At 42.0% G+C, this 12,098-nt stretch overlaps 1 protein-coding gene across 2 annotated transcripts; it reads right to left on the bottom strand.

The window, feature by feature from the left end:
• Positions 1 to 278: 278 nt before the first annotated feature.
• Positions 279 to 11,306, bottom strand: ctdspl3 (CTD (carboxy-terminal domain, RNA polymerase II, polypeptide A) small phosphatase like 3). 2 transcript variants are annotated; one of them, XM_061825333.1, is made up of 11 exons: positions 11,016 to 11,306; positions 7,606 to 7,711; positions 7,376 to 7,516; positions 5,733 to 5,838; positions 5,431 to 5,542; positions 4,205 to 4,291; positions 3,587 to 3,649; positions 2,214 to 2,293; positions 1,079 to 1,205; positions 876 to 971; positions 279 to 692 (listed from the first exon to the last, which is right to left on the bottom strand). In XM_061825333.1, the coding sequence occupies exons 1-11, from the start codon at positions 11,151 to 11,153 to the stop codon at positions 627 to 629; spliced, it is 1,122 nt and encodes a 373-aa protein (XP_061681317.1). In that variant the 5' UTR covers positions 11,154 to 11,306; the 3' UTR covers positions 279 to 626. The 2 variants fall into 2 exon arrangements, with proteins under 2 accessions (XP_061681317.1, XP_061681318.1); XM_061825334.1 differs by having other exon boundaries at positions 938 to 971.
• Positions 11,307 to 12,098: the final 792 nt, after the last annotated feature.

The following is a 12,098-nucleotide window of genomic DNA, read 5'->3' as shown; positions in this document are numbered from 1 at the left end:
TTAGCTCTTTCCTGCTCCATAGGAAGTTAAGACTAATTTTTACAGATTTTGTTTTGAGAACACCAGAGACACAGCATAAAACCCAACTGAGAACTCCAAAAGACAAGAGCTGTAGTGTCAGGCTGCAAACAATTTATGACTTGCGTATCGCATTCAGGTTCGAAGGGGTGACGGTAGCTCAGAGTTCAAGCAAATGCATCATTGCTGTTTGTTTAAGTGCAGTGTTGCTAAACGCTACAAATATTTCACGATCACACGGAAAAAAATACAGTGCATACTTTTCCCACTGTAACGTTTGTTTTATTCTATTAAAACAAAATTAAACAGTTTTGCCAAAACAATAAATAAGGGACAATTATTTACAATTCAAATTTCTTCTCTGGGTCCATTACCCCGTGGAATGAATCAAGAGAAATGTGGTGCGAAAAAAATGAGCAGCAAGATTAAATTATGGATGAGTTACCTTAAAAACAAACCGGAGAGACAAAGCGTGCAGGTCCACCACCACTTAACAGAATTCTACTTAGAAGGTAAGCAACAAGAATGCAAACATGCTGCTAGTCAAGCAGAATAGTAAAAGTGGTGCACTTTGGGTAGTAGGTGGTGGGTGGTGGGGGTTGGTCATGTCAGTCCTCCGACAGCAGTCGGTGGAAGTGATCCTTCCTCTTCTTCAGCACCTCCCGAAAATCCTCCTGAACAAACACGAGATTATATAACAGTGGAAATGCTGCTGCTACAAGATAACCTAGACTTTTATTCAAAACTGACAGGAGACGGGGGGGGGGGGGGGTTTACCAAAAAAAAAAAAAAAACATGCTGATGTACTACGAGCAAACTAGCAGTAAAAGTGGGTAGTCAATATAATACAGACGAACCACTGCAGACAGTTTCTCCATGTAGGGGATGAGCTTCTGGAGTTCTCTGTCATCTAACTCACCAGACCAACTCTTGATAGGAAGAGTGTTCATCAACTGCAAAATTAAAACGGCAACTTGAATTAAAGTGACGTCAATCAACTTAGCGGCGGTTCAGATCACAGAACCTCCATTCATGTCTCGTCAATCTGCACAATACTGACATGATAGGGGTAGGTGTGGGGTGCGTTGTCCAAAACCACAATCTTGGAGAGATCTCTCCCCAGGATGCTGAGATCTTTGATGTAGTGGCCGAGGACACAGGTGCAGTCATCCTGATAGAGACGGTGGCTGCAAGAACAATTCAGTGGAGAGGCAGAGTGAGTGTCCCTCTTATTCATTTATCCTTCCATCCATTTTCTTTCACTAAACAGATGTCAGGCTGCAGGAGCTTCAGCAGGAAACTCAGATTTTCCTCTTTGGCAACTTTCTGCAGCACCTCCCTGTGGGATACCTGCGGCACACACCGGGGAGGGGTCTGAATCAGAAGCCCAAACCACCTCATCTGGGTCCTCTCACTGTGGAGGAGCAGCAGCTCTAATGTGCCCCACCCAGATGACCGAACTTATCCTAAATTAGAGCCCGGACACCCTGGGGAGGAAACTCATTTTGGCCACATGTATCTGGGATTTTGTTCTTTTGGTCCTGACCCATGTAACCATAGATGAGGGGAAAATGTTTATCGACCGGTTAATTGAGAGCTTCGGCTTAGCTTCTTCACCACAACAGACTGATACAAAGTCCACATCACTGCAGACACTCCACTGATCTCCCAGTCACTCTCCCATTCCATTCTTCGCTCCCCCGTGAACAAAACCAAAAGTTACTTGGGTCAGGAACTCATCCCCCCGACCTGGAGAGGACACTGCGCCCCCTTCCAACTCAAGACCATCAGGTCAGAATTGGAGGTTTTGATTTTCGTCCCAACACACAGCTGCAAAGCACTCTAGTGAGGGTTAGTGTTCACAGCTTGATGAAGCCAAATGAACTACATCTGCAAAAGGCAGATATGCAATACTGAGGCCACCAAACCGGATCCCTTCAATTGCTTGGTTGCGTCTCGAAATTCTCTCCATAAATACTACGAACAGAATCTGTGACAAAAAAGCAGCCCTGCACCAATCAACATTCACCTTAAAAGAATATCACTTTATGCCAGCAACCTGGGACCAAACTCTGACACCGGTTCTACGGGGACCTGGCGGCCCGTATCAGTGGGGTGGTAGCCATACTCCAGAAGTTATTCATTTCCTTTATTATTACGCAAAGCGTAGTGAAAGCAGAGTCAAGACGTCATACCGGAAGAGTTTCCGTTGAGGGTCCAGGATGTCCAGAATCTTCTCAGCGTATTCCTTCTTTGCACAGGTGTAAATAAAGAGCTGCAAAATAAAGTAACTCATGAAACATGACATTGAATCTATATTTACTGACTCAGATTATCGCACAAGTGAGGAGCACTTGCTCTAGGGAAGGAGTATCAAACTCATTTTTTGTTGCGAGGCACACTGTAGTGACTGTTTCCCCGAGAATGCCGTTATGACTGAAAGTATGAAAATCTTTGCACCTCATCATAATTACACACAAAATACTTTTGGAATCAGAAATCAAGGGTAATTTTTTTTTTTTTTTTTCAACTGGGATTTAATGGCTGCTGGATTCAATTTCTATAGCCATTTCCTGCAACATATCTGATATGCCTGTGTTTGCACCAACTAAACAATACACATTCATAAATGCTCAAATTGGAGGAAAGTGTCAAAAGCAAGCAGTAAATACACCCCCCCCCAAAAAAAAAAGTTCCAATTATGTTTTTGTAATTTAAAAAATTTTGGGGGGAAGCTTTTTGACAATTATTTCAATTGATTTTTGTGCAGATTAGAAGCAAAAACCAAATACGATAGCACACTATAGCAGCTCTCTCAATCATGTGGCGATGACAAAAAACTACAATGGGAGGAGAGGTGCCGATGTGATTTCTGAGCCGTAATTGGTACTGTAAAATGTACAAAGTGATAATTGCAGTGTCCCAGGATCCGAAACTTTGGGCCAAGAGAAAATAATATATACAGAGATGTGTCTGCGGGAACCTTTCAAAACCTCTTCCAAAGCTTCCTGCTCAGCCTGAAATACACATCCAAGCGCGCTTCCTAGAACAAGAAAGCTCATGAACAAAATCAACTGAAATGCTACCGTAAAATTATGTCAGATGAGATATTCCCCCACACTGCCGTTTTTGTGTCCGCATCACCTCCTCCTCCCCCTTAAAAAAGCCAAGTTAGGGCTTTGTTTTCCAACAACTAACACATATTGCAGCGTTTCACTCCACTCAGCCGGCAAAGCCTACTGACTCCCGTCTCGGCTGGTATGTCACCACTCAGAATTCTATGGGATCGTTTCACCCCTGTTTCCATACTCATTGCACTTAAGCACTGGACAAGTGAAAAGGATCTGCTGCTGGCTATCAACACATTAGCTCTGCCATACCGCCTCCCCACTACAGTCTTTACTTCTAATGGATATCAAATTTAGTTTGAGAGATACAGACTCGAACACAAATTATAAACTAGAGAACATAAGGAAGGTCTACAACATTTTGACTTTAAACAATGGGAGACTGCCTAGGTGAGAACAAGCAGTACAAACAATTATAGAGCCAATGTACAGAGACACACCTCGTATGCTTTTGCCACAGATTGCAGGAACTCCTTCACATGTGGTCGTAGGATCATGTAAACCTGTTAATAACACAGAATCAGGGCAGACAAATGTTTAGTTAAATTACTTAAATCCAATACAGCTCTCTGGGCAGCCATAACATATTCATGCAAATTAATCAATGCAAATTAATACCGCCAGTCAGTTGCTTTGTCTTAAAAGGACCCTTATTTACCAAAATCAGAATACAGCTATGCACCCAAAAAATATTGGAGGACTGTCCATTTACAAATTGTTTCAAATAATGAAACAAATCAAGCCTTTGTTTAAATGTGGTAATTTTGACAAAATTAGAATATCATGACATCGTTCAATATTGTAGGCTCCCTGTGTCCCAACATTTTCAGCTAATTAACACAAAACGTCTGCAGAGGTTTTTCCCTCAGCAGTTAAATGGGCCAGGCTACCTTGGGCCCTTCAGAAGCATCGGGAAGACCGCTGACACCCTATTCTAATCCTAATTGTGTAATATTGGAACTGTCTTTTTGTCTGATGTTTATCAAAAGATGTATAAAAAAAAAATACAAGATTAAAACTTGCGCAACATGACATGGTACCAATCAATTTTATTTCACCTTGTACTGATGATCCTGAAAAACTGTTTGGAAAGTGTATTCAGCATTGTCAATCATATTCAGAGAGCTGAACATCAACGTTTCCTCCTGAAACCAAAAAGATTACAAATGTTATTTTTACATTGTGGCTACTGGATAACGTTCACAACTGTGCTTCAGTTTAAAACAGGTATACTGATAGGTCTCAAATGTTGTTGCCCCGAGACCTCATTTCCCATTGAGGAGAAAATGCAGCCCACTTCTATAGAAATGGTAAATAAAATGCACTTACAGGTATATAGCGCTTTATCTATACCATCAGTGGCCAAAGTGCTTTACAAAGCTTCACATTCACACGCACACACATTCATTCACCAGTGGGCAACTGTTGCCATGCAAACTGCTGCCAGACCCACAGGGAGCAAATGAGGGTTCTGTGTTTTACCCAGAGATACTTCCATGTGCAGACAGTCTTAGCCAAAAGTTGAATCTGGATGACATGCTCTACTTACTGAACTACAGCCACCTAGAAGCCATGAACTATGTAAATGGATGTTCAAAAACAGACATGCATTGCTCATCACCTGTCCAATACAATCCCAACAATGATGGTGGCAGCATCATGCTGCGCTGAGTTTTTCCCAGATGCACGCACATAAACGAAGAAAATATGAAGGCGGCCAGTACTGGGATATCCTGGATGCAAACCTTCACCAGAGCGCTTAGGAACTCCGACTGGGGCTAAGGCTCACCTTCCAAAAAGACAATGACCCTAAGCACACAAGTTAAAACAAGGGAGTGGCTTCAGAACAACTCCATGACTGTTCTTGAAGGGTCCAGCCAGACTTAAACCCAATTGAGTATCTCTGGAGGGACTTGAAAATGGCTATGCAACATTCACCATCCAACCTGATAGAACTGCAAAGAATCTGGAAGGAGGAATAGAAGAGGATCCCCAAATCCAAGTGTGGAAAAACATGTTGCATCATTTCCCCAAACTCATTTCACAAATTAAAAAAAAAAAAAAGTGCGTGTATGTGTGTTGCACACAATCAAAAAGACAAACAGCACACAAGGCAGTCGCCATGAGATCAGTATAAAGAAGCGTTAAGACAACCACATGAAGACTGCTGAAAGAAATCCCATCTAAGGAAGCTGTAGCCTGGTCACATTTAGGCCAAAGGTAATTGTGTAGGAGGACCTAGTTGTAGCAGGAATAGTAGAGAATTTCATAGGATTGAACTCACCAAGTCAAGCACAAGCGTGGCCTCTGGGGTGCTTCTGGTCTTAGGAGGGATGTCTGGAAGTCTGGGCTGGGAATACTGTGACCGTGATGGAAGATTCTTGATGAAAGTGAAGCTGATTTTTTTTGGGGGGCGGGAGGAAAAAAAAAAAAAAAATCTCTTAACATCAAGCAGAAAGTCAACTGTTGTTCAGACATCATGTGGAAACGATGAGGTTAGATTAGATTAGATATGGGACAAACCCACACTGCAATTTATAGACATGGAAGCTTTAAATACGTAAACTGATTGAGAGTAGCACTTACGGACTAAAGATGTGGTCATCATCATCTCCCATCAGGTCAATGGAGCCATAACCAAACACCCCTTGCTCTGGGCTCAGCATCACACTTCTTACTGGACTACTGTAATCTGGAGAAGGAGGGGGAAAAAAAAAGATGAATTTGGACAATAGTTGCCTTGACAGCCACATATAAAATGTTTCCACCATTAATTAATTTCAGTCAACAACCGAGGAACAGAGTACAAGAAAATAAATTTGATCATCATCAAATTGGTGGATTTGAGGCTCACATTAAGAGTCTCACCATTTAGCCTTTATGGGCATATAAAGTTTGTTTATTACAGGTCTTGTGCCAATGAAATTATTTCAGGGGTGTCGGCACTCGGGTTGTCCTCAGTGGGCTGATTTTTTTTTTTTTTTTTTTTAAATTTCAACACCATATCTCCAGCCAATCAAGTCAATGGCCCATACAGACATAGTACCATCTGCGATACATCACAGGTGTCAGACTGAATGCTCTGGGGATAGATATTGCTCATCAAATCATTGTATATGGCCCACTAAAGCAAATATTGCATGTACGCTACCTTTTCTGTTAAATATATTTTGAAAGTAGTTATTTCGTCAGATAATATGGACCGAAATCGTAATCTTCAATTTAACCAGTTGAACCATATCATTTGTTTGTTCCAATACTTTTGCTCACATTAAAAGTGGATGGGGTCAAACAGTTGTTGAACACCTCTAGATTTAAATACTATGAAATTGAAAGCTGAAATTCTAAAGTTCTGGGTCATTAATCTTTTGATTTAAAACCCAAATGTCTTTAGTATACAAAAAAAAAAAAAAAAAAGGAATTGACCTTGCCATCTGTAATACTTTGAGCAAAAACTAACTTTATCCAAAACAGCTCAGGCTAGTGAGTCCTAATTGAGACTTGTTGCATGAACTGATGAAGCCTCCTTGGATGGGCAAAATGTCTAAGAAAACCAGAACAGTTCAGACCTGATCCCATGAGAATAGAACACAATCAATACATCTATTGACAGCTTTGCATAGACTTTAAAAAAAAAAAAAAAAGTTATTTTGAGGTATGCAGATTTGTAGTTTAAGTGTTGCGCAACGCTAATTAAGACATTTTGACAAAGTATCGTAGCCACTAAACAGCGAGAGACACCCACAGATTATGCCACCTCTTTGGTGGCTCACCGAGGTCAATCCAGAGAAGCGCGCACTGGCCCAGTTTTTTTTTTTCTTGCATCATTACACCATCCTGTAGCCTTTCAGCGATAAAGTGAAAATGCCCCTTAGAAGCCATTTTTAGCCCAAAATCAGCACATCAAGAGCGATTGTACATTTATATGGGTTTCATTCAGGACAACCCCTTGGTGAAAAACATGATGTGGCCCAAGATGAAAACAGGTATGACAAACCCTTATCGGTTGTCAAAAATAATAAGAGACATCAAGTTTATGGCATTGAATAAAAATATAAAATGGATTGGTGGGACAGATTCAGTCTTTACATTGTTATCCCTTTCATGATGCATTAGTAGAAGGTGCTTACGCACCAAGAGCCAACAGGAAGATACTGCGGCCTGATATTGTGCCTTAAATTTGGAATGAAAGATTGTTTAAGGAACCACAATCAGTAGCTTCTACTTACTCTCTTTACTAGGCGTGAGGAATCGAACAATGGGGGTGGAGCTTTTCCTGGCTGCTGAATTATGAGGAGAGACTGGGTCCATCTCAGAAAGTATGTGCTCATGGCGCAAAGTGGACCGAAGTGGTGTCTTGAAGGAGGAATCTTAAACATTGTAAGCAAGTTAAAAACAAATCCATCAGAAAACATGCACAGTGCAATCAATCATAATTTCAAAGGGGGTGGACAATCACCTGTTTCTTTGTCATCTGCAGCAATTGCTCTTTTTCTTGGCCGCCCACGGGGCAGCAGGCGCCTCGTCATTGTGGGGACATGTTCAGCATCACACCTCTCCTCAACCTGTTTAAGGACACATTCTCATTTAGCATTGGCAGCTTCTTTACATTTCAAATAATTTTAACCACAATGACCAAGTCGTCTAGTCAAACCCAAGTATTCAGGTAAGTTTGGAGCAGTGTGGATTGGTTCTTTGTAGTGTCAAATATAAAAAAGCATATGTATCCAGCATAGAATTGGGTAATTTAAAGCTATTCTATTTCTGAATTACAGTCAGCCATAGGCCTTCAGGGTTCCGGTCTCTCATCAATACTCAATACATTTTCAGTAGGGTTCAAATCACGAGTTTTTGGCCAATCAAGTAAAGTGGTACCTCTACTTAGGAACGTCTCTAGTAATGAAAAATTTAGGTTATGAAGTGTCTTCTCTGAAAAATATTGTCTCTAGTTACAAAAGAAATTCAGGATAAAAAAGAAAAATAGGCGCTGGATTCACAGCCCCCAATTTCAACTGAACGTTAACATCCTGTATCTTAGTTTGTGTGCTCTTCCATTGGTATGGCTGTAGCATCTTCCTGGCAAGTAGGGAGGCCAATCTTTACCCATGATGCTTTGCGTTTCCCTTTGAATCACAGGAGCACATATCGGAAAAAAAAAAATTTAATTTTTTGGTGAGTTTTTTTTTTTTAATTCGTTATTCACCATTGGCCCCAAGAAACATTAGGGAACTATGTGGTGTGGGTGCGTACATTTGTACGTATGTTTTGTCTCAGCTGTCAAACGTTTGCCTCCTCTGCTGTCCCCTACAATGCCTTTTGCTTGTCAGCCACACTTTTCTTCAAGCATAGTCGCCCAATGCCAAAGGTAAATGAACATAATTTGTATTAACTATGTACTTTGAATGCTTATTTTTTGCAGCTTGTGTGTGTGTGTGTGGGGGGGGGGGGGTGTTTCAGTTGGCATGGAACGAATTAGACTGTTTACATGTAAAATGTGCTTCTATTAAAAAAATAAATAAAACGAAAATCCACATTACGAAACGACTTCCGGAAGGGATTATTTTCATAAATAGGAGGTACCACAGTACTGTCATTCCATCGGTAATAAGCCAGGTATTGGTAGTAGCTTTGTGAGGAGGTGCCAAATCCTGCTGGGGAAAAACATGCCGGGCGAAGCAAGTACATCAGGGGTGGCCAGACACTGGTGGCTGGTAGTGGAGGTGGGGTGGCTCCTTTCACCCCCCCCCCCCCCACACACACACACCAGTGTGACAACACGGGCCAGACAGCCTTCCGGCCCGGCCCATCTCCACATCGGGTGAAACAGCTAACTGCGGCGACATGCCGCGGTTCATTCGTTACATTCTGAGAGGATTTCATCGTTGGACGCCGACGGAGCTTTTTATTATGGCTGCTTTTGGAGAAGTTGTTTGAGTTTGGTGACTGGAAGTCTAGTTAATTCATGTTAAACGCTACTAAACTGTCTTTGTAATTTTATTGTTTTGTGTTGTATTGCGTGTGTGTGTGCTTAAATTGTCTTAAACAAAATACAAGTGCTTTGTTATATGTTGCTGGTTTGAAGGAGATCTAAATTCACAAGTAACATATGCTGTAAACTGTGAGAAAAATCAGGCCCCTACAACTTTTTTTTTTTTTTAAATACCTCTACACCCACCTCCCTTTCATTTAGAACCCACAAAGCTCTCGTCCTTTGCACCTGTGCAATCCAATTTTCACAACGAACCAGGTGTTTTGGAAAAGTGTGAAGAGTGAATCCATCCTCCAGAGTGTTTGAGCACAATCCAGTCATAGACTGTTTTCGACTGACGTCACACACCTTCCAATTTAGAGCGCGGGCGCCATCTTGGTTTGGTGAATTCACATAACTAACCAGGAATCATTTCAGAAAGGTCTATGAATGGGGCGCACCGCTATGTTATCTTTTGCTCAAACGGGCGTTGTAAAGAGTCGCTTTCGACTGCCAGCTGCGATCAAGAATCAGTGCGAGAAAAATGACCAGTTATCAACCAAACAGCGACAACTGCGGCTATCTCGTATCAGCAAAGCTAATCTAGCAGCCAAGCACAATACTCGTGTGTGGATGCAATGCATGTCTCAAAATCTGTATTTTTTGTTTCATTATAATAAGCTTGCAAAAACGAGTTACTGCACTGCTAGTCTTTTTGAGTTGAGTTAAAAATGTAACCGTGGAAGTGGAGAAAAAGGTGGGGGCTCCACTTGGGACTCGAACCCAGCCATTTTGGCTGGGGGGGGGGGATTTTTTTCCACCGGTACAATAGGTCTAAACCAATATAAACACTCGACCCCACTCCTGTAAAGAACATCACTTCCTGCTTCTTCTCCAACACAAATGCCTTGAGAGGATTTTCACGGCGGGAGATTCAAAAATCCATATACAACAACATCATGACATGTGGTGAAAAAACAGATGGGTCGATCCCGGCTGCCTTTTTTAAAATTAAAAACATGCGAAAAATCATGCTTTACGTGTCAGTGGCACATTAAACATGTAACCTGCACAATTAAACTATTTGTGATAGAGAAAGACTCAAGTTTATTTTAAAGGGTGCATTATATACATTGTAGTTTCGTGGATTGAACATATTTGATGCATGACATCTAGGCTATGCTGTAACCCTGTTCACGCCAAAATGAATTTGCAACGGCGCAGTTGAAGCTTTTATCTTGAGTAAATCTGTTGTGTACAGACACGCATAAAATATGACCGCCACGTGCCTGAACTCGCCAGTATGTGAGGACAGTATTACCACCGCGCAGCATGCATGTTGACCTACTTACTAGGATCCTCTCACGTGGTGCTGGCCCATTTAAACTCTGCCCAAGTCCACAGGACATGGGGCTCAACTAATCCTCGCAATTCTACCAAAAGGATGACAACAAAACAACCCCCTAAAAGGCCACTTGCGTGTCAACGCAGCCTTGTTTTTGCGGCACACGTCCCTAATGAAGGGAATCCATTGAATTGCACGTCCTAACAAAAACAGAACGCGTACATGGAAATCGAATAACCAGGCCGCTGGACTTAAACGTGTTATTTACACGGAAACAACGAAATGCAATGGAACTTAAAGTGCGCTTGTTCCTCTATTTAGGATAGTATTGAGCTAAAAAAGTCGATTTGAATATCTGTTCAGTAAAGGCCAAGCATGCCAAAGTAACTTCGCGGCCGAGCTCTTCCCCAGACCACAATATTAGCATACGAGCTATTAGCTACCTAGCAATGCTGACGCCGTTAAATTTGGTAAAGTCAAGTTGTACCTGAATACACGGGAGTACCTTATATTAAGGCAATGTCAAGGAAAACATGCCAACAAGAATTGACTTTACCTTGTCTTCTAATGCTTTTTCTGGTACCGACAGACGAGTTCGTCTCATTGTTGGTGTGGCATTGCTGCGACACCGCTGGCGGGTTTTTCGCGGCGTTTCGGTGTAGGGCGCCACGGTTCTCTTCGAACGGAGTCTCATTTTATCCTTTCGTTCCACCTCAAGATATTGGGAACTATATTTCTAGCTCATAACTCGAAAACTTGTTGGTGCCCATCGTTTCCCGTTTCCCGTTCCGCCGACTTCCTTTAGCCCCGCCTTGCAGCCCCCGCTCGCTCTCGAATCGTGCGCTCCTTTGTGTGCGTTTTAAATATGCTGGGTGCGATTGGTTCCATTGCAATGACAGAATCATTGGGCGGTGCTTAACTGGTTTCTTTGAAGCGGAATCAACGTTAAATGACGAAAACAACTTTTCGACTCCTTTATGTACTCTCTACCCAAATAAGGCCGTAGAGTATGTAAAATGTAGATCACAAGAGAAAGAACTGGAGAGTCAACGTGAAGCGGAAGGCCATTACCGCTGGAGTGGTAGGGTTTTGGTTTTTTTTCCACCGACAGGGGTCACATATTTAACAGTAGGAAACCGTTGGTGTGGCCACTTATAGGGTTTAAAAGATGAAAATGTCTGCCTCACAGTTGGGATTTTCTGGGTTATGTGTGGTCCGAAGGACCAAGGACTAAAGTAAAACTTTTTTTCTCCTCGTTTATGGTAATGTACTATTACACTTTTGACTTGGGTCATGATTACAACTGGAAAATACAGATTGACTAACCTTTATTTAAAGAAAAAAAAAAAAGAATTTCAGAATCTACATCCGCTACAGGACACCTCTACTGATCATGCAGCCAACATTCCTCTATAAGGCCATGGATGGGGAATATCTTCAGTGAGTCACGATCCTCCATGTGGAGTGTCAGGTTTTCGCCCATGGATGTACACATTAGTACCCACTCTGTTATCCATCCATCCATCCATTTTCTTAGTCGCTTATCCTTGCAAGGGTCGCAGGAAGTGCTGGAGCCTATCTCAGCCGTCAACGGGCAGGAGTTGGGGTCCACCGTCAACTGGTTGCCAGACAATCGCAG

This window comes from Syngnathoides biaculeatus, chromosome 7 (assembly GCF_019802595.1).
Source record: "Syngnathoides biaculeatus isolate LvHL_M chromosome 7, ASM1980259v1, whole genome shotgun sequence".
In the NCBI taxonomy this organism is placed as follows: Eukaryota; Metazoa; Chordata; class Actinopteri; order Syngnathiformes; family Syngnathidae; genus Syngnathoides; species Syngnathoides biaculeatus.
The sequence above is the reverse complement of the archived record's forward strand: the minus strand, read 5'-3'. Positions and strand labels throughout refer to the sequence as shown.

Excerpts from the sequence above, each read along its gene's own strand:
- ctdspl3 (XM_061825333.1), bottom strand. The coding sequence starts at position 11,153 with ATGAGACTCCGTTCGAAGAGAACCGTGGCGCCCTACACCGAAACGCCG. Across the intron at positions 7,517-7,605 it reads TGCAGATGACAAAGAAACAG|ATTCCTCCTTCAAGACACCA; the intron begins GTGATTGTCCAC and ends ACAATGTTTAAG. Across the intron at positions 5,839-7,375 it reads CCTCACGCCTAGTAAAGAGA|ATTACAGTAGTCCAGTAAGA; the intron begins GTAAGTAGAAGC and ends CTCCTTCTCCAG.